The 21,311-nt window shown below is 44.2% G+C and overlaps 1 protein-coding gene across 1 annotated transcript in view; it reads left to right on the top strand.

Annotated features, from left to right (window-relative positions):
* Window positions 1–3,009: 3,009 nt before the first annotated feature.
* LOC149360688 (endothelin-converting enzyme 1-like) overlaps window positions 3,010–21,311 on the top strand; it is a 30,791-nt gene continuing 12,489 nt past the window's right edge. Inside the window, exons 1-3 of the mRNA XM_089567894.1 lie at window positions 3,010–3,030; window positions 5,463–5,570; window positions 20,657–20,734. Of these exons, the coding sequence (XP_089424020.1) occupies window positions 3,010–3,030; window positions 5,463–5,570; window positions 20,657–20,734 (207 nt within the window). The remainder of the gene's footprint in view (window positions 3,031–5,462; window positions 5,571–20,656; window positions 20,735–21,311) is intronic.

Below are 21,311 nucleotides of genomic sequence, written 5' to 3'. Positions count from 1 at the left end.
GCGAACGCAGTTTCATTCATTTGCGTTGCCCAGTTGTACGAAGGTTGTCGGTAGTTTGTCTCTGGCGTAACGGCCGTTAGGTCGACGCTATGAAATATGAATGTTTTCTGTGAACAATATACAGCGCTGTGGCCAATTGCCTGGATATTTTAGACGGGTTCTCCTTGATCTTCCTTAATTGGCCAGTATAATATCTATGAATAAGATTCTAGAGAACGAAGGGAGGCCAGTAGTTCGAATCATGAATAGATATTCAGTTCGTTGTAATAGGTTTTGTTACTATTTGTTAAGAGACATTCTAATGGAAAAAATATATGTTAAGAGCTTCGCCCAAAACCTGGCTAAACTATCTAGTCAAATGGAAAGCACCAACCAGACTTTTAATACCATAGAATTAGAATCCCTATGTCGGAAAAATCTGCCTGTCAGTTCGCCCGTCCATCTGAAGCCTCGGTTGGAAGGTGGCAAATCAGAGAGAAGAAAATCTCCTCTCCACAGGAGGGAAAACGAGGGAGAGGGAACAGTGAGGCTTACCAATGCATAGTCTGCCACATCAATCACAATGTTTTTCAATATTGTTTTTACAGGACCGAGCAGGGCGACGCAATCGAAACGGTAAAATCTTAAGAGACACAATACTGACTTTATCAACTACATTTTTTTCCGGCAATCAAAACCTTCTTACCGCAATAAACGAATACTCGGATGTGGCGCTGAGAAACATGGCAGAACAACCTGAAACGTAATTTTTCTATATGGTAGCTCGCTTCCTCACGTTATTCGACGTCTGCAAACCCTGACATCGGGGTCACAAAATTCGCTGGTAAAGTGACTGTGCAATTCTGTGGTCTCAACGACTGCCACGTCGCCTAAGCGCTGTGGAATGGCAGTAATGAGCTTTACAATAACCGAGGCTCACAGGCTTCGTTAGCTCTTCAGATTTGAGCATGAAGGTGAATTGAATTGAAAATATGCAATCAAATGAATTTGGATACAAGGTCTTTAAAGAATTCTTTACACATAAATCAGGAAACACTGCTTATTGTCCTACTTTTCTAGCCTAGGGGAAAGCGCGTGTTGAATCCGCCTCGAAGTTTAGTTTGCGATACGATCAGGTGAGTAATTAGTTTCAAATCTCTTGGAATCCTGTTTACATCCAAATGCCATGGGATGCGCATTTAGCAGAAGTATACCTTTCCCTTTCTTGGTATATATAGGAATTGTCTGCAGTTACAAAAATGTATTCTAGACCGCTTATAACGCACCTAACGCTCGCGCGGAATGTGTTCGTCGTATTCGAAGTTCGTTGTATGGTTTGGTTTGGTTTATGGAGTTTAACGTCCCAGAGCGACTCAGGCTATGAGCGACGTCGTAGTGAAGGGCTCCGGAAATTTCGGCCTCCTGGGGTTCTTCAACGTGCACTGAGATCGCACAGTACATGGGCCTCTATAATTTCTCCTCCATCGAAATTCGACCGCCGCGGCCGGGATCGAACCCGCGTCTTTCGGGTCAGCAGTCGAGCGCCATAACCACTGAGCCACCACGGCGGCTCGAAGTTCGTTGTAATCGGGCATCCCATAATGCAGACAATGATGCAAAGACAATAATACCATTGATTTCTTTAAAACAGTCCTAAAGCCGGTAATCAGAAATTTGAGGGCGCTTTCCAAGCTCTGCATTGCAATCGTGTGCTCTTCACCGAGCATTCATGGAAAAGTTTGCCAGGTCAGCCTCCTCGCAGATGTGTAACTACGACCAGTGGCATTCGGTGCAGAGGCCTGCGGTTCTGTGCCTCACTTCAGTGCTCTGTGAGCCACGGCTTGACAAAATCAAAATTCTAAGCAGGAGTAAAGATAGATTGGCTCGAGAATTATCCGAAGCATTTTTGGTGCATGTAGGGTGCTCCCATATTAAAGCTGCCTTTGAGGGTTCTGACAACGAGTGCTTGGTTCGGAAACTCCAATTTGTTTCACCAGGATCGCGTAGGCGGCAGACCTCTTGAACTTTGTGAATTTTTACATGAGGTACGGCTCCTAATCATGTTGGTTGTTATCACCTGTATGGCGGCACAAGTAGCTCAAAATTTTATATTTGGGAATTATATTACGGTACCGCGATATTGAGTCTGTGAGGAGAAATGGTGTTGTCGTGTTAGGCCTGGACGCCGGAGCTGATAATTAAGGCAAAAGAACCCAGGTCTATGTACTTCTCTGCTGAAGCAAACATCGTGCAAAAGTGTTTCACACTAGCAGAAGTTCAATGTGAATGTAAGGCTGCAAGAAAATTAGCCTTAGACGGATAGAAAACCCGGTTACATCAAAGGAAGTGACAGAGAGTATTTTTGTTACATAAAGTACGTGCCGCCTTGAAGCGCAAAGGCAGCGCCCGTTGCAACCCCAAGCTCGCGAACCTCTCCCTAGCCAGTATGTAGTACGTTCTCTTTCGTCACTGGCACACTCATTCGCAATTTTAAACCCCATACTCTGACAAGACTGACTTAAAAAATAATCCCTTTTTTCCAATGCAGTTACCTATTGGAATAGCTTTGACAAATCCCCGTGTCCTGTAACGACCATTCAACGTGTTCCTAATGCTACGACTGCAGTTTATACTCAACGTATTCGGCTTGTATACTCGTGTGGTATTTGCGGTGTTCCCAAATGCGTTGGTTTGCCGTGCGCAGTTGTGTTTTTGAGGCTTCCTTTTTGGTCCTTTCCATATTTTCTATACGCCGCTCCTGCAGCAGTGCTTGTCTGCAGTATTGTCTAAATAAAGAAATATATTTACCGATTTATATTTACCAAAGTGAAAGTACACATCGAAGCTAACCATTCGAACTTGCGGATGGCACAAAGCAGCTACTCGGCAAAAGCTCGCAAGTGAGGATGACGAAGACTGACTCGCGCATGCGGCTGATGGTGCCTTCGGCACGCGCCGATCTCTCGGGGAGAAGAAAAAAGGAGTCGCCAGAAAGCAGTCGCAGAGACCCAAGGCTACCTTGTGGACATCATGGACTTGGCCAGCTCCTCGGTAAGATCTCCTCAGCAGGTCTAATGATCTGCACAGTTCATTATCTTCTTGGATCAAGGCGCCCGGAAGGGTTCGAAATAAGAGATGTGACGCTGTCGTGGCGAGATGCGGTAACGAGTGAAGTGCAAGCTTCCACGAAGAGCAGTGTCTTCGGGGAATCGGTACTAAACCGGAAAGGAGGGCAGCTGCTGTTAAGTGACTCAGACAGCTGGCAATTTGCGCTGCGAGGGCTTAGACTTGCTTAGATATTAGGCCGACGAGGCACATGTTTGGTGGTGGCCGAAGGACAAGTTTTTTTAACTGATGGTTCTAATTTCATGCCTTGCGTTAGATCGCTTTGTACTTTGCATCCTAACTTTATTAAAAAGGGTGAAAACCAACAGCTGTTGTTCATAAACTTGGCACGCGGGATTTGACTGCTCCGGAGTTGTCAGTTGTCGTTTTGGTAGTCAACTCTCTCTGCACTCTGTGTATACCTTTATGCATAAGTTCAATTGCATTAAGATACAGCTAAAAGTATGTGAAAGGAAGCATGGTGTTGCGTGCCGTTTCAAAAAGGGAAATCTACTAGTTTCGCGTGCTGTGGCGTGCATGAGACCATAACAGCTGCGGCTCTTCAAAGAGCGGGAACACAGCCGCCTAGAATGGTGTCTTCTACACCAGCAACTGATCATGTCCTTCAGTGTTGCTTAAGCGTATGAAGACTGTTGACAAATCTTTGCGGCCAATTGCATAGTGGTCCCTTGACATCAATGATCTTCTGCATCTTGCGCTTGATTACGAAGCGTTCATACAGAATGCAGCTACGCGTCGCAAACTTCGAGGATTTTGAACCTGGATAGAACGCACCGATTCGCCACCTGTATGCCTCACGATTCCTCTCCTCGCGATGAGCTTTCTGCCACAAGCTCTCATCTTTCCACACAGGACCACTCATATCAAATGAAGCGCATTAGCTGACACTTATACCACTACGCATCTTCTTTCCTGGAAGAAGGAGGGGGTCACCATGAATGAGAAGGGTATGGCGAGAGCGTAGGAAGGCGTAACCGGAGGGTGATTACCGTGAAAGGAGGAGGATGAAGAGCATAGCGAGAGCACGGGAATGAAACGCAGTCCATCATAGGCAGTTGCGAAACGTGTCACCCGTGGAGAGGGTAATTTGTGACGCAGCGAGCCTTGAGCGGTGGACTAGAGAGAAGAGTTATTGGAAAAACGATGATGTGGAGAAAACTAAAAAGAGCGCATTAGAACCATATAGATTTGAAGTGGCCCTCAGAATCTCTACCTGAATACATCGTAAAATATGAATGCCTGAACAGCTTTCACTTAATGTCGCTTTACACAGTGATAACCCTACTGTAAATTTTTTCACTAGTTCTTTATTACGTATGATTATCAGCGTACTTAATTTTTGTTAGTGCGATCTGTGGTCTGTAAACAGCTACCTGGGTAAGTACGTCCTCCTCACATCATGCTGCCACCCTCGAAAATGAGGGCCTTTGGGGATATTTGAATCAAAAGATAAATATGCCTTCGATAGACTGCGCATTTCCTCACGTTGTTTCACGCACTTCGGATTACTGCAGGGCAGAGAACAAAGACCTGTTAACGGGCCTGAGCCGTATGCGTCTAGATAACTGCTAACTACTAGCACTGTAAGACTGCTCTGGTTGGGCAGAGCGATACACGCTGCCATGTTCTCTTTAGTAACGTATCTAAATGTATGTCAGAAGCATCCAGAATATTTAACAGGCTACCTTTGGAAACTAATAATGTGAACCTGAGAGTCACGTTGTCACCTATGAACACGTCAGAATACCAGGACACAACCCAATGCTTTCTCGGGAAGGATAAAATTGAGGGTGAAATGTAACTTTCAGCCCACTGTCGACGACCTACATACAAGTACGCCTGTGTATGTGCCCCTTTCGGCAATCTCGCAGCGTAAGGGTTTTTGAGAGCCCTAAATATTTCTCTCGTGGCTTAAATGTAGCGCTCCAGATTTCTTTCTTCTGCTGTTTTTAGTTGACTTTATTGTCAACTTAATCTTGTCTTCGTTTTTATACGTAGTATGCTGTGGTGCCGATCTATTGGTGCGTTAAGTCCAGCGTTCTTAGTACCCTGCTCGAAAATGGAATATTATTTTCACTGCAGAATTCGCAGTGTGCGTGCGGTGGGAGCGTGTGTTAGGATATTATAACAGTAAATTAAACAGAACTGCTCTGATTTTTAAGGAGACCGAGAGCGTCATTGTTAATACCAAATTACAGACCGCGCCTTCAAAAGTGCGTGTCATCGCCATGTTTGTTCAAAAACTCGCAGAAGAAGCTACTGCTGGACTAGCAGTTTGTATCTCACACTGCACTCTGGTGTGTAGCAGGCTATATACAGCCTGGAAAGCAATAATGGGTCTCCGTGTGTTTTTCCAGCTTTCGCAATCTTCAGACAGCAAGCGCAGATCTGAAATCAAGACGCCTCCCGAGATGCCCCAGCAGCCGCCCGATAAGAGCAAGGCAGGAGCCGAGGAAGAACAGAAAGTAAGCGGTATTTGTAATTTTTCTTGACTTTAAAGATATGAAAAAAGCCAAGCATGTTTCAAAATTCCATATTTTAGACCAGAAAATCATAGTGGAGTGTTGTCCGTTTATGTTTTTGATCAATTTCTTCAACAAGTAGTGTGATCATTTTAGAATTAAGGTAATTCAACAAAAAGTCGGTGAAAAGGCAACCACATGACGCCGACGAGATCCGAACCCCCGACCACTGCCATGGGTGTCGTGGTTCTGGATGCCACCGGCGGCATCTGGTTGTCTTCTTTCTTACTTTGTATCTCACATCTAAAATTATCATGCTTGGTCAACGACATAAAAAAAGCACTGCGCTACGCTTTCATGACTTAGAAAAAATTGTTGGCGTCGTTCATGTGTACATAATAACGGAGAGAAAAGTAAATCGCCTCCCCCCTCCCTCCCTCCCCCTTCCAAGTTGCAAATCGTGCCGCACTGCACACCTGACAATGCATTCGTGATGCCGAGACTGGTGCAGTGCATCGTCAGGTTCCGCCCACCTGCAGTGAGGCACGGAGGGGGTGGGGGGAGGTCAGCTACTTTCGTCCCCTATATTACATCATAATTAGACCCTCATTTCCCTGCCCCTGACTGGAGAGAGATTAAACTACTTTAGTTTTGCGATACATGCCTGAGTCTCGTCTAGACGTGATTCGGTTCTCTCGTTGTCCGTACATACTATGAGTTGTGTTTTCAGATGCCAAGGATTTTAGTAGCCAGAATTAAGTAGCGAAGTAGGAGGTTGCTGAAAAGGAAATGAGGTTTGTCCAAACCCGGCCTGCAGGCCGGATCTTGGAGGCCATGCCTGATACAAAGCTCTTGGTCGTCTCATGCACTGAGATGTGGCGCTAGTTTATCTTCCATTAGGAACAGCAAGCGCCACCTTTTCCATGCGCATGACATGACAATGATAAAGTTATTGAACTCACTTCGTGTTGCGATTCCACAAATGGAGGTCAGTGTTATGTCTTTTAACACACCCTGCTATAACTGTGATAGCAGCGCTTCGCTTTTTTTCACATGGTTCACTAAATATTCGAATAAGTAGCGAATATTCGGAGAAATATTCCGTTCGTATTCGACTATGTTTGATTTGGTTTTTAGCTAAACTATTCGTATTCGATTCCGCGGGAAAGCTATACTCTACATATTTGATTCGGCTTGGAAGGAGTGCTATTCGCAAATCCCTTGTTTTAAAGCTTCACGCATGCTCCCGCTGCACTTTCGATGTGATGACATGCAGTTTATTGCTCTTCGTTTTATTCCTTCCCAGCCTCGGGAAAAGTCTGCGACGCCGAGTGCAGACTCCTTGCTGCCACCACATGGAGAAGCGGGTCGCGAACCGGAGGCGCAACAAGCTGTAAGAACTCTCTGTACAGTCCTGAATTTTTTATGTTAAACTATCTCTTTGTTGTTCTCCTCGTAAGCGAACACACAATTGTTTTAATTTGTTTTTGCTTGAGCAGCTCTCCTCTATGCGACAGCCTGTTTATTACGGCAGGGATAGAGGGCACAGAAAAAGTACGATGTGTTTAGCGCTTAGGCTCATTACTCCTCCAAGAGCTTCTTTTCGTACGAATGACACTGTCGTTTGCAAATGAGCTGCAGGACTTCGTCCAATATTTAACCTGCTTAGTTAATTCCATTCCATCTCTACGCGTGAGTCTGGCCTTGTGTAGATAAATGTACATAAACTTCCACATTTTTTATCCCAACTGGCTAACAAGGGCTGCAAAACTCCATAAATCCGAAACTCCTTAAATCCAAAACTAGAAAACTCCACTGACCTCCCCCCACCCCCTCCGTGCCTCACTGCAGGTGGGCGGAACCTGACGATGCACTGCACCAGTCTCGGCATCACGAATGCATTGTCAGGTGTGCAGTGCGGCACGATTTGCAACTTGGAAGGGGGAGGGAGGGAGGGGGGAGGCGATAGCCCACCTGAAACATCCGGCATCACATGGTGCACTCTAATAACCGCACACCGCTCAGCTAACATTTATAGTATTCCCACTATGTATGTACATCATCAGAGGAAGTGGCAGCATAGCCAGGTTGGCGTGCCGATTGGGGTGCAGAGTTTTCATGTTGCCGTCGAAGGAACTTATTATTCCAGTTGTTTTCCTGTGAACCCAAATAGAAATTTTCTATTTGTCACCCGATGAAACTGCTTTCGATCCGTAGTGGTGACTTCTAGTGTTAAAAGCAGCGCATGGACATATGAGCCACACAGTAGGCTGTTTAAACTGTGTGCCGCTTGTGCTAATAGGGTCAACATAGGCCTAAGCGTGCATGCACTTGTGGTGTCGGCGGGTGTGGTGCGGGAAATTAGACTTCTCTTCGCTGCAGGCCCATTAACAAGTCTAACTTTACTGAAAACAGCCGCTGACAGCCTTCAGGATGCGTGTGACCCGGGTTCGCCTCGAAAACATGCTGTATCGACCAACAATAGGGATTCTTTCCATTAAGTTCTTGCGCATAAACCATTGCCGTAAAATTTGTGAATATCATGCTAGGACTGGCACTTATGCAAATTCATTCTCTTATTAAATATATTGGAGAGTGAGTTGGTTAACTGAAACACAAGTGTGTTGTGTGAATCAAAATGTGTTGTTTTCTCTGTTGTAATAACCCCCCTGCTGTAATGCCTTCTAAAGCTGCGGGGTAATGCCTGAATAAAGAATGAAGAATGAAGACAGCAATATGGTGGTGCTGTTTCCACCTGCGAAAGTGGTCTATAGAACTTTTAACACTAGAAGTCACCACTACGGATCGGAGAGTGGCTGGGTCGGCATATAGCCAGGTTGGCGTGCCGATTGGGGTGCAGAGTTTTCATGTTGCCGTCGAAGGAACTTATTATTCCAGTTGTTTTCCTGTGAACCCAAATAGAAATTTTCTATTTGTCACCCGATGAAACTGCTTTCGATCCGTAGTGGTGACTTCTAGTGTTAAAAGTTCTATAGACCACTTTCGCAGGTGGAAACAGCACCACCATATTGCTGTCTTCATTCTTCATTCTTTATTCAGGCATTACCCCGCAGCTTTAGAAGGCATTACAGCAGGGGGGTTATTACAACAGAGAAAACAACACATTTTGATTCACACAACACACTTGTGTTTCAGTTAACCAACTCACTCTCCAATATATTTAATAAGAGAATGAATTTGCATAAGTGCCAGTCCTAGCATGATATTCACAAATTTTACGGCAATGGTTTATGCGCAAGAACTTAATGGAAAGAATCCCTATTGTTGGTCGATACAGCATGTTTTCGAGGCGAACCCGGGTCACACGCATCCTGAAGGCTGTCAGCGGCTGTTTTCAGTAAAGTTAGACTTGTTAATGGGCCTGCAGCGAAGAGAAGTCTAATTTCCCGCACCACACCCGCCGACACCACAAGTGCATGCACGCTTAGGCCTATGTTGACCCTATTAGCACAAGCGGCACACAGTTTAAACAGCCTACTGTGTGGCTCATATGTCCATGCGCTGTAAGCTGCAAACGAAAGCTGCCACTTCCTCTGATGATGTACATACATAGTGTGAATACTATAAATGTTAGCTGAGCGGTGTGCGGTTATTAGAGTGCACCATGTGATGCCGGATGTTTCAGGTGGGCTTGGTTCTCGTGAGGACTTGCGGGTGCTTCCTTGGGTAAGCCGGGAAGCTCCACATCGATCGCTGTGACGTCATAGCTTTCGAGGGTGGTGAAAATACCGAGAGTTCCCGTTTTAAATGGTCTAAATATCGGTCATTTGCTCCAACCGGGCGTACAGTGTTAGGTAAACATGTACTGAACGACTGAAAGCGTTGTTCTGTTGAGCCTAATGAAATGCAGTCTTAATTGATGAATAAATTAAAGCCAGCCGCTATTTGCACTTCCCTCAATCAGTAGATAGCAACAGCCTCGCTCCAGGTCTTGCGTATTCTTGAGGGAATTCAAGTGCTCTTGAAGGACCAGATGGCCGCTACTGGACGTTATTGGTCTCAAATTTTCCCAGTTTACTTGCAACACGTGCATATACACCGTGGCAATTTCTGTGAATAGTTGGCGGACACAACAGATTCGATCACCGATTACTATTTTTATTTCTTCAGGCGAACTGAAAGGCCTTACGCATGGTTCCACTCGTTATTTTTTTTTGCCCGGCTACCGTCGGTTGCCACAGCCCGTGAGTCCTGGGCTCACAGCTTGCAAGGATTGTACTGCCGCCATCTTTTTAATCAGCGGCACGGCTGAGCAAAGCCAGAGAAAAAAGGGTGAACGGAAAAATAATATTTAAAACTACGGGCCCAACCTTCGAACAATTAAGAAACGATGGCCTTCGCATTGGCTCAGTGATTATGGTGCTGTGCTGCTGATCCGAAAGTTGCGGGTCCGGTCCCGGCCACGGCGGCGAAACACCCGTGTTCCGTGCGATATCAGCGCACGTTAAAGAACACCATGCAGGTGGTCGAAATTATTTTGAGACCTCCTCTACAGGATCCGTCATAGCCTCAGTCGCTTGGGATGTTAAACCCCATAGTATCAAAACCAAACCAAAAAATCATTTCAAGAGGATGTATCCCTCTGGGACGATAGCAAGGCGACATATTTGTTCGATGTGGTGGAGGTATCGACATTTTACATATACACAAAATTTGCCCGATGGCAAGAAAGTAGGCTCGTTGATGAACCGCCGAAAACAAATTTTAGTCTTTCGCATTGTAGTCCAGAACAATGGCACAAGATTCAGTGCTTTATATTTCAGCAGCGTGGCATATTTTTGTCGGTCTGTTTGTAAAGAGAATCCAAACCTCACAGTTCTGGGTAACTCTCTGTTTTGTGTATAATCACGAATACCTACAATTGTTCCTTAAGAAGCTGTGTGCAAGTGCTTATTTTTATTTCCATCTAGAGCTCATCTCTTCCTGGAGCTGGACCTTCTGGCGCAGTTCCAGCAGCACCGAAGATTCTGGCTCCAACGCCGAAGTCTAAGTCAGTGAGTACAGGTGGTTTTATTCTGTTTGACACACCCATACCGCATTTGGTGTCGCTCATGAGAGCCTCGAAATGAATGATTTCGGCACGTGCAGCCCTCGAAGTTCGTACTATTTGATAATCAAGACTGGAAAGGTGGTGGGAAACGGCTGGCTTATAGCGGGCGTTTCATGTCAAGAAAAATCAATGGCAATTTAATGATAAAGGTCATACAAAACACCAAAGGATGATAGGCTGGTACCGAATGAAAGTGAAAGGGTGCTATAGTTGCTTCACACTAAGCCCAATTATTGGCTATGATTACATAACTTCTAATAGCTGTAGTGTAGAGGTACTGTTGCGATAAAGAGAAATGAGAACAGCGCGGCGTCTACGTGTACTGCTGCTGTTCGCATTTATTGAGACGAAAGTCTTACATTGCTCATCAGTCACGAAATCTGGGGTCGTCTATCATCAGTGTCTATATCATCAGGAAAGAAAGAAAAATAAAATTTCTCCAGAAGTGGATTTTGAAGCCAGGCCGGCGCAAACAGATCAGCTTCGCAGGCCACATCATTAGAGCGCTGCGACACCATCGTAGCACAACACCGCTGAACTGCCAGTCTCTCGCGCTTGTAGATTATGTAGGGTTAAGTTGAATTAGGGTGGATTGTGGGGGGTTACGAGTGGATCTCATTGGATTAAGTCGCAGTAGGGTAGATTTAGGTGAATTACGTTGGATTGCAGTGGATTGCAGTAGAAGATTAAGGGTGGAATCTGGTAAATTAAGAGTTTGCTTACTTTGATGTGAATTGGATTAGGATAGATAGCGGTGGATTAAGAGTGGATTACGTTGAAGTAATTTCATTTACGTGATTAGGCTGGTTACAGTGGATTCGCATTGCTTTCGCCTTCACAGCACCTAAGTAGCCTTAAGTGCACTCATTAATTTTTTTCAGTGCGCTTTACCGGCGTGGTTTAAGTCACTAGAGTGGCACAAAAAACGCTTGAGTAGTTCACAATTGTATCAAGCACTGTAGGGTCTTTTCTCACCACACACGAACAAGCGCGCTGAAAAGTAATGCGAATGTTCATATTTCTCTTTATCGCGAGAGAGGAGGTCCCGATTTGAGCCCCTTCTGTCCGCGGAACAGTTACGCAGAGAACAGTTCAATATAAGCAGGTCCCTTCACACACACACTGTAGACGGGCGCAACAGAATGAGGCAGTTTTAGAGTAACACATTACAAAAATTGTGTTACGTAGTGCGCATGCGTGAAACGTTATTGCAAATCGAGCCTTACCGTACGTTCGCGTTACTCACGCTATTTTCCGATCATGCTTGACTAATGCATTCGCTAAAACAGCGTTTTTAACCGATCCGCTTCGATTCAGGACCCCTCGCTTCGGAGTGAATTCCTTATTGTTTCTGCGCTTTCAGAACGTTCACCGACCATGTATTGGGCGCCAGGCTTTCGTTTCATCTCATCGCTCCTATAACAAAACATATGAGCGATAAATTTGGTTTGCTTCGGGTGACGATTATGCCTGTCCTAGGCCCAAGAAAGTGCGTCACTTTGTTGTCAAAAAAAAAAAAGGTTCCCGTTCTAAATACTAGAGGGCGAAAGTAGTCTGAAGTTATTGCTGCGTCGGTTTGCATACGCTGAACTAAACGGGATTTGCCAAGCAGCATAACGTCTCGCAAAATGCTTGCGTCTAGCCTTCGTAGGCCTGCATACGCTATTTTAAAACTCTGCTATTTCGTGAATTGGCATTTCTACTTATAGTAACGTAAATATGATTTAGATGGGCGTCGATTATGAAGGGCGCAGTGAAATGGAACTGAGGAACTGAGGAAATTGATAAATGTTCCCTTTAGTTCTCTTAGCTGAAAAGAGCACTGTTCAGCCTAGTTGGCTGAACCTATGTTAATATCGAGGAATGAAATTGTTTCTTTCAGAGTGCTGGGAACATCAGGTAATCATTCTGTGCTTAGCAGCTTCAATAAAATGCAGTAATTTTCTTCGAAAATTGAGCATTCAATATTGTCAGGCACTCTCAAATCATGAAGGACAGTTTACCAATATCCCTCAAGAGGGAAGTATATAGCAACTGTATCTTACTGGTATTCACCTACAGGGCAGAAACGTGGAGGGTAACAAAGAGGGCTCAAATTAAATTGAGGACAACGCAGCGAGCTATGGAAAGTAAAATTATGGGAGCAATTTAAGGGACAGAAAGAGGGCAGAGTGGGTGAGAGAACAAACGCGGGTTAATGATATCCTAGTCGAAATCAAGAAGAATTAATTGGCTTGGGAAATGCAATGCGTAACCAGGATAATCGATGGCCGTTAAGGGTAACGAAGTGGATACCAAGAGAAGGCAAGCGTAGCATGGGGCGGCACAATGTTAGGCGGGCGGATGGGATTAAGGAGCTTGCACGGACAATGTGGTTGCAGCTGGCACTGGACGGGGTTAATTGGAGAGCCGTGGAATATGTCTTTTTCCCGCTGTGAGCGTAGTCAAGTATGATGATGATGTTTGACTTCTGGTAAACTGCGCGAGTTTGTCATCGCTGTTATGCCCTTTTTCTGGCACAATTATGCCCGTTCATTGACAGATTTTCACTTTCTCGCTCACCATTGCCTTCTCTGCTCAATGTTTCTCAGCGCTATCTTTTAAAAGAGACCCTCTTTTCCTTGTGCAGTCCTGGGAAAGTTGCCTACATATCAATGTAAAGTGCTATCTTGCATGTTTTTCGAAAGGAACAGTTAAACCCACGTTATCCGCAGCATGCACTGTGGCTTTGGGGAACTCAGGACTAAGACGCACCTTCGTAATTGCTTTGGCCGCAGTTTCGTGGTGAAAGATTGCCGTACCTGCACAGAAATGACCCATCTTCACCATCAAGCACTAATTTAGTGTTTTCCAAGATGTTCGTTTGATTGAAAGTAAAGGAGTGTTGAAATTCGTTCAACTCGAACACGTCTGCACCATACACAATGGCCTCCCGTTAGGGCATTCTGCAAAACCATGTATATCTGAAAATCTCGTTCAAGCAAAGTTTTCACATGTGATATTCCGTTGTGGAGCTCTTCACGAAAATTTAGTTCAGTGCTGCACTGAAGGCGGCATGACCTGATGAGCAACTTTGAGGCAATATTCGCTACCTGAAAACGAGGCCGAACATCTGAGTCTTAATTACGCCTCCAAATAATAAGAGAGAGTTACAGTGAGCCAATCTGGCACACAGTTTCATCTACGGGAGAAAGCAGTTCGACAGCTGCACGCCCCTCGCAATGACTTTTTTCTACTTGTTATATTTATTGAAGCCCACTTTTCTTCCTAGAGATATGGTGACGGTATAAACTTGCCAATGATTTAGCTGTACAGCTTTCTCAGAACTTAATCGCCTCGCGTCTCCATGAGCTGACTGAAACGCACTTTTCTTTTTACGCGCTGGTATGTGTTGCTTCACGTGATGCATTGTGTCGTCTATAATGCGAGTGCTCTCTGTTTTGTTTCTGAAACTGACATGTAGAAACAACTTGTAGAACATGTAGCAATTTATAGCGCAGAGTGCTATAACCCTACTAAATAAAGAACTTTCCTGCTATTCTTGAGTATCGAAAATTGAGAGACATTTCGAAATAGATATCGATGGCAGCCTTGCCGATACACCTAAACCGCCGGACTACAAAGACGTTTTTCCATGGTGCTTTCCAGGGAACTCCGAAATCCGTCCACATAGATGACGCTCGGGAACCATCACCCAGCCATTCTAGGAGCAAGACAAGGCGGCAGGTGAGGAACCCTGTGAGAGATGCCTGGTAAAGCTAGCTGAGAGCGGTCTGATAGATGCGGAGTAATTCCAGAGGTATCTCATCATTAGGAGCGATCAATCGTTGTTTCCTTGCGTTAATTTTTCTTTTCGAGGGCGCTCCAAAGATAACGGGATGAGAGTTCCGCTGTTCTGGCCTAATATAACAACAGGCACGTACTGCAAGAAATCCTAGATTAAAGCCTCATGGCATGGGTGCCATGTAGTGCCATGTAGTTCCATGTAGTGCCATGTAGTTGTGGCATGGGTGCCATGTAGTGGAAAGTGTTGGGAACCGCTTATCTATTAGCTGTTTGTTTTGTGCTTTCTACCATATATAATTTCCGAAACACCTATAGAACAATTACTACCAGGTTGGAATCTACGTCCAACGGATTGAATTTTCTAACTGCTCGCCGAATACTGTTTTATATAAAATTCTAATTTCTTTTGCGTTCCACCCCTGCGAAGAAGTAACAGTAAGAGTTGCCCTGGGCATAGTCATGCAGTGTCGTACTCTTCAACTCGATTATTTTTGGTCACTTTTCTGATGTTGCTGCATTGTATGAGTACTACTCAGATTACTTGTAAGATCTCTGCATTTTGTGGTCATTACTTCTACAGCGTGCCTTCCTCGACGCTTATCGTGGCTCGTGCGATCATTCACGACTTCACTTATCTCCGTTGTTTGCAATATCTTTGCTACGATAAACATCAGCACCGTCCTGTAGCGCACATTGTGACGGAAGCAATTCATTGAAGTACGAACTGTAAAAGGAACACCTGCGCAGAATCGTAGCTGCCATGAAGTAGCCATGAAATGGCGAATTCTCTTTGCTGTTAATTGCAAGAGGATTAGGAAAACCAGTCAGATTGACTAAGGACGTGAAAAGAAGCCCTAAAAACGACGGCTGGACTATCAACCGTGCATTATTGATGAAAATATGTCACCCGGCAAGCCTAATAGGGCATGCAATACGCAACAAGCATCAATGATCCGAAAGTGACAGAGAAAAGATAGCAAATGTACGGCCAGTTATTAAAACTCAAATTCTAGTCGAAATCAAGAGGAAGAAATGGGCTTGGCCAGGGCATGCAACGCGAAGGCGTGATAACCGCTGGTCCTTAGGGGCAACGGAGTGGATTCCAAGAGAAGGCAAGCGTAGCAGGGGCCGGCAGAAAGTTATGTGGGTGGATGAGATTAAGAAGTTTGCGGGGATACGGTAGCCGCGACTTTGTGATGGGCAGGGTCCTTTGGAGAGACATGGGAGAGGCCTTTGCCCTGCAGCGGGCGTAGTCAGGCCGATGATGATGATGCTTTTTGAGAAAAAAGATAAAGGTTCTGCTACTGAATTATCAACGTGCATCCTATGAAGCATGCGTCGAGAAATTCACACTCTTCTAAAGATCCACCAACGGGCCCAGATTTCGACTCCTCTACAGTCACAGATTCTGTGACGCTATAGCTTGCTCTTCACTGCCAAGCAGAGTTCTTAAAGATCAGAGAATAAGGTTCGCGAACACCGTGAAGACTTGTTCTGGTTTTTTTTCGTTAAAATTTAAGCAGCGCTAGCTTTTAGGACGAATACACAGAGGACATGACAGGACGGGCGCTGACGTCATCACTAAAACACACCAGGTCTAGCCAGTCTTGCAACAAACGCACTTGCCTCCATATCTCTGCTCTCAACACCTTCTTTTGGTTTTTGTGCGTTGTTTTTGTCGAGTGAGCGTCTAACTCCTACGTCGTAATCGCGGTCTCTGCACATTGCGTGCGGTCAAGTGGTCGTTTGCACTGTCCAAACGTGCGCTCGCAATTGTGCTGCATGTTGCCACTATGTTTCGTTCCCGGTGAATATTTTGAAACTCAAGCAGTGGCAATATATTTGCCAACGAAGCCAGGGTGTTTATTTCTCCAAACGCCAATTGTGGAAACGAGCCTGTATCGTAGGGGCGGTTCGTTTGTTCGCAGGTCTCGTTTCAAGTGTGCAGATGTTTGTTCGAATCTGTCTCTTCTTTAAACATTTCGTTAATATTGCATTATTGTTGACATTTAGCGTGCAACTTTCTTCCAGTGAACATCGTTTGGCAGCAAAATATCGTCTGCAAAAGCTACCTCGCGCTATATCATCGTGTCAAAATAAATTACGTCCTCCATGTATGTTTAGTTCAATGTTTAATGCTTTGAGAACTTTTGGGTCTGGAACAGTAGTACAAGCAGATCTTTTTGTTCTTGAAGCAGAAGATACATCTGTTCGAATTTTTCTGTATTTATTTAAAACATAAGCCATTATGTATTTAATTTGGCATCATTTGCAGAAGTGAAACTTGCTCTTTCATCAATTATACATAGCGGTTTATACCAAACTCCCGCATTGAGCCTTTTGTGATTTAAAATAAATATTAGTTAGCATTATTGCTACGGATAGGATTGTTTGTGCACCGTTGTAGGCTCAAGGAAAAGGCAATAAATCAAGGCAGCCATTTTCCTCTTGACATGACAAAGACGACAATACGCCTTTCAATGAAAAAAAAACGAACAAATAAAATGCACTCTACTTGGCGAGTGACACCTGTTGTTTCCCGGGCCCAACAATTACATCCAATACTCTACATATAGAGGAAGTCTACTATATTGCTGCGATAGATTATAGCTGCAGGAGCGTAATTTTTTTTATTTATCTTTTACCCACAGCGCCATTTGGCATTACAGTGGGGGGGGGGGGTGATACAATAACACAGCGCATAAATGCAGGTAAATACAAAAAAAAGAGAAACAGCAGCCCAAGCATTCACAAAGTAAGCAAAGAATAACAACATTGACGCAATGCGCATCTATGTACAGAATTTGGGGTACAAGAAAGTCAACTGTGTTGTTACCCAATAAACGTGTATTTTAGGACAAAGCACCAACGCAGTAGACATGCATATACAAAAAAAAACTTCAAACGTGTATTTCACGCAGGTATACTGCGCATTGACAGTAAGACACAGGTATACAGTGTGAAACGCACGAAACGAGGAAGCAGCGCACAGATAACGACGCACCGTCTAGCTATGAAATGACGTGACATTGTTCAAAGCGGAATAAAAGGATTCATTTGATGAGATGCAAGTAACAACGGCCGCCAAACGGTCCCACTGACGAATGGTCTTCGGAAAAAAAGAGTCGCTGTATGCTGCCGTCCTGCACTTGTATTCACGTACCTTTTGATAATGGTCAAGGCGTGCGGATACGTAATGTGGTTTGAAGATGTATAATCCAGTAAAATGCGTTGTGGGGCTAGTTGGTTCATACTCATATTTCTTTTATGCGCACAGAAAGACGACACAAGAATTGGGTCGTCTTTCTGTGCGCATAAAAAAAATCTGAGTATGAACCAACTTGCCCCACAACGCATTTTACTGCATTACCTTTTTGCGCTCCGTCCTGTCTACCTTGTCTTATTGTGTCGTCTTTCTGTGCGCATTACAAGAGTTTAAGAAAGCGGCTACTCGCGTGGTTGAAATCAGGCAGCGCAATAAAGAAAACTCATGGATGACCTTAAATATACTATCAGCTATAAAAGAAAAAGATTTGCTCTGGGCCCAGTCGAAAAGGGTACCTGCATCTATCCTGCTACGGTCCAAGTTTAAGGTTGCAAGAAATAAAGTAAACGCAATGATTCGTCAGGCTAAAAGAGTACATTTTCGTAACAAGTTCAAGAATGCAGGCTCTGATAATAGGAAAACGTGGTCTGTGATTAACAATCTACGAGGTGTCAAAAGGCGTGGCAATGATGGCAAAGATTTTGTGTCGTATTTCGGCACTGATGAAGAAAAAATAGCTAATGAATTCAACAGGTTCTTCTCGCAAGTTTCGGGCAGTGCGCAACAGAATCCCTTATTTTGTACTCTGAAGAACAGCACAGTTGAATCTGCACACCTACCTTTGCTAAGTGAGGATGACCTCTGTTCAATTATTTTTGGTCTTAAACGCAATAGATCTGTGGTAATAGATGGCATTTCAGTTGATGATTTGCGAACCTTGTTCGACGTACTTAAAGGCGTGTTGCTGTCGCTGTTCAACAGCATTATCTCAAGCGGCATGATCCCGGTGAACATGAAAGCGGCTATAGTTACCCCAATTCACAAAGGTGGTGCACGTAATAGGTATGAGAATTATCGTCCTATTTCAGTCTTGCCCTGTTTGACTCAAATATTAGAAAAACATCTGCTGTTTACAATGACAAGTTTTTTAGATAAGCACAAAATCCTGTCACCGTGTCAATATGGTTTTGTACAAGGTAAAGGGACGGAAATGCTTTTGGAGGATTTTTCTGACATGTTAAATCGATCTTTTGAACGTAACCGAGTGGTGTGTGCACTGTTTCTGGATGTCAGAAAGGCTTTTGACAGCGTGTGTCACAGTGTGTTATTGTGTAAACTGTCCAAGTTAGGCTTCCGTGGAGCGTTTCTTTCGCTTTTGGAAAATTGTTTACTGCAGAGAACGCAATATATCTCCATTGGCCGGGCAAAGAGCGCTTCTTTGTTAATTAAAGCTGGCGTCCCGCAAGGTTCTATAATTAGTCCCCTGTTATTTAACGTCTACGTGAATGACCTTTCAAACTTTGTTCCTGTAGGCCTGTACCAGTACGCTGACGATACTGTACTTGTAACCCAGTCACCGAACTACTCTGACTCAATTTCTTCTCTTCAAGCTGCAGCAATAATTTCTATGGACTGGTTCTCAAACAACCTAATTAAAGTTAACAACTCTAAGACTCAGCTTATATGCTTTCACAGCCCGATGAAGAAGGTAGATTTAAACCATCACCTTTTCTTGCACGGATCTGATTGTTCCCAATGTCAATGTATAGCCTTGAGCTATACAAATACAGTGAAATACCTAGGATTATACTTTAACAGTGCTCTTTCATGGAATGATCACTTGTCCCACGTTTGTAAAAAGCTCCGAACCGTCTCCTGTGTGCTTTACAACATCAGGTACTACATGCCGCTTTCAATACGCAAAGTTATCGTAAACGCCCTTGGTTATAGCATACTGCGCTATGGCATAACGATTTATGGTCACTGTGCAGTTCGCTGGAAGTGCAGGATTAATTCTCTCCTACGATCTTTATTAAAAAATATCGGCTATGATTTAGGCCTTCCCTCCAATTCTGATCTCTTTAAGGTATTTCCTCTACCTGATTTTGATCGCCTTTTGATGGAAACGATCGTCCTGAAGCATTTTTGGCTTAGTGACTATAAGATTCCGTATGTTCCCACACGGTCTCTTCGACCGAAGGAACCTTTTTGTATTCCCCGACGGTCTACAAGATATGGAAGGCGTTTAAGAGATTATTACGTTCCCTTTCACTTTAACAGGTTACCTCCAAGCGTTCGCCGGGCAAAAACTAAATACAAAATAAAAAAGATGCTGCGATACATTAATTAGAGGGTTTACGACATCATGCATGTGCTTTACCACCTGTCAAGTAAATCTTGTGATGTCATTGGTTACTGCTGTATTTATTGCACTGATCTGAGGTATTGTTATGCCACTTTGGTTTTTCTTCCTTGCGATTTAATCTGATGAGGATTTTTTTTTCCTTCATGTAACATGAGTCTTGTGTCTATTTTGTTCTCACCGTCATACTAATTTTATGTCGGTTATTTTGAATGTGTTTTTTTTTTGCCTGTGTGTATGTCTGCGCGGTTCCGCTGCCTGTCGGGCTCTGCCGCTCAAGCCCTATGAGGCTTTGGCAGGCCGGATTTCTGTACATTTTTTTAAATATTTGGCGCAATAAAGAATTATTATTATTATTATTATTAAAAAAAAAGAAATTTGAAGATGTATGTTTCTCGTGGAATGCCAATGTGGAGTAGTATATGTTATGGAAGTGTTTGAGCCTCAGCTTAGTTCTCCGCTCTTCTAGTGATTCCCAAAGAAGGACATTTTTTTGCTATTGTTGCACTGAAGTTGCGTTTACATGACTTACCAAGTACGTATCTACGTACTTGGTATGAAGTACGTACCAAGTAAGATCTTTATTCTCAGACGAAGCCTACATCCGGCCTGTGTTCTTTTATGTACCCTTTTTAGCTATCTACCGTGGTGGCAACGTGAAGATTCGCCATGTTCTTGGAAAATGCGCTGCGCAGTCTTCGTGCGTTTATCAAAGAAAGCTCATTGAGACACCTTGCGATTGAAAGCAGAACTAGACTTTCGGAACGTAAGATGTATAGCAAAGCGAGACATTAATGTTTTTTTTTCTCTCTTTCTTTATGCAGACAGTTTCTGACCTCCTGTGGCACTACATGCCACGCAGCTCGAGCGCAAGCTCAATCTCAAGGCTGCTGTTCCTCAGGGTAAGAACTGTGCTGACAACGCTGACAGGTTCGAACATTGGTCCTTAAAGATCTGGTTCCTGTGGCTCGGTTATCCGCAACAGCGAAAAACTGCTTGGACAAGGTGCTGCTCGAGCACCGTTCATTTTTCTCTCGTCTTTGATCAAATGGTATGAGGCATATGAAAGTTGCCCGGCTTAACGTAACGTCCAGTTTCTGGTGAGCCTTTGTTCGTGTACACTTGGGTAACTACTTTGTCGTACGGCTGTTTAACCAGCGTGTTACGTTTAACTAGCTAGGTCCTATCGTTGGAATCAAGCAGAGCGACTTGGTTGATGCTCGGTTCTACTCGCCAGCTTTTAACGCATACACTATTACGCTAGTAAGCACTAGGCTGCTGCTGCTGCAAGAAACACTCTTTCGGATTCACATCACATCCCTCCGTTTCCTGCAAACAAAGCCCTATCTTGTGCCTTGCATAATGGAGTAGCAGTAAAAAGACTCCCCCGCCCCCCTCGGCGCATGTACATGCTTGTCGTCTTTTGTCTGTTCCTGTCCTACTTGCCCACAATTTTTTGTTCGTTAAAAGGAAGTAGTA

This window comes from Amblyomma mixtum, chromosome 2 (genome assembly GCF_055824585.1).
Source record: "Amblyomma mixtum isolate Tamu chromosome 2, ASM5582458v1, whole genome shotgun sequence".
Classification (NCBI taxonomy): Eukaryota; Metazoa; Arthropoda; class Arachnida; order Ixodida; family Ixodidae; genus Amblyomma; species Amblyomma mixtum.
The sequence above is the reverse complement of the archived record's forward strand: the minus strand, read 5'-3'. Positions and strand labels throughout refer to the sequence as shown.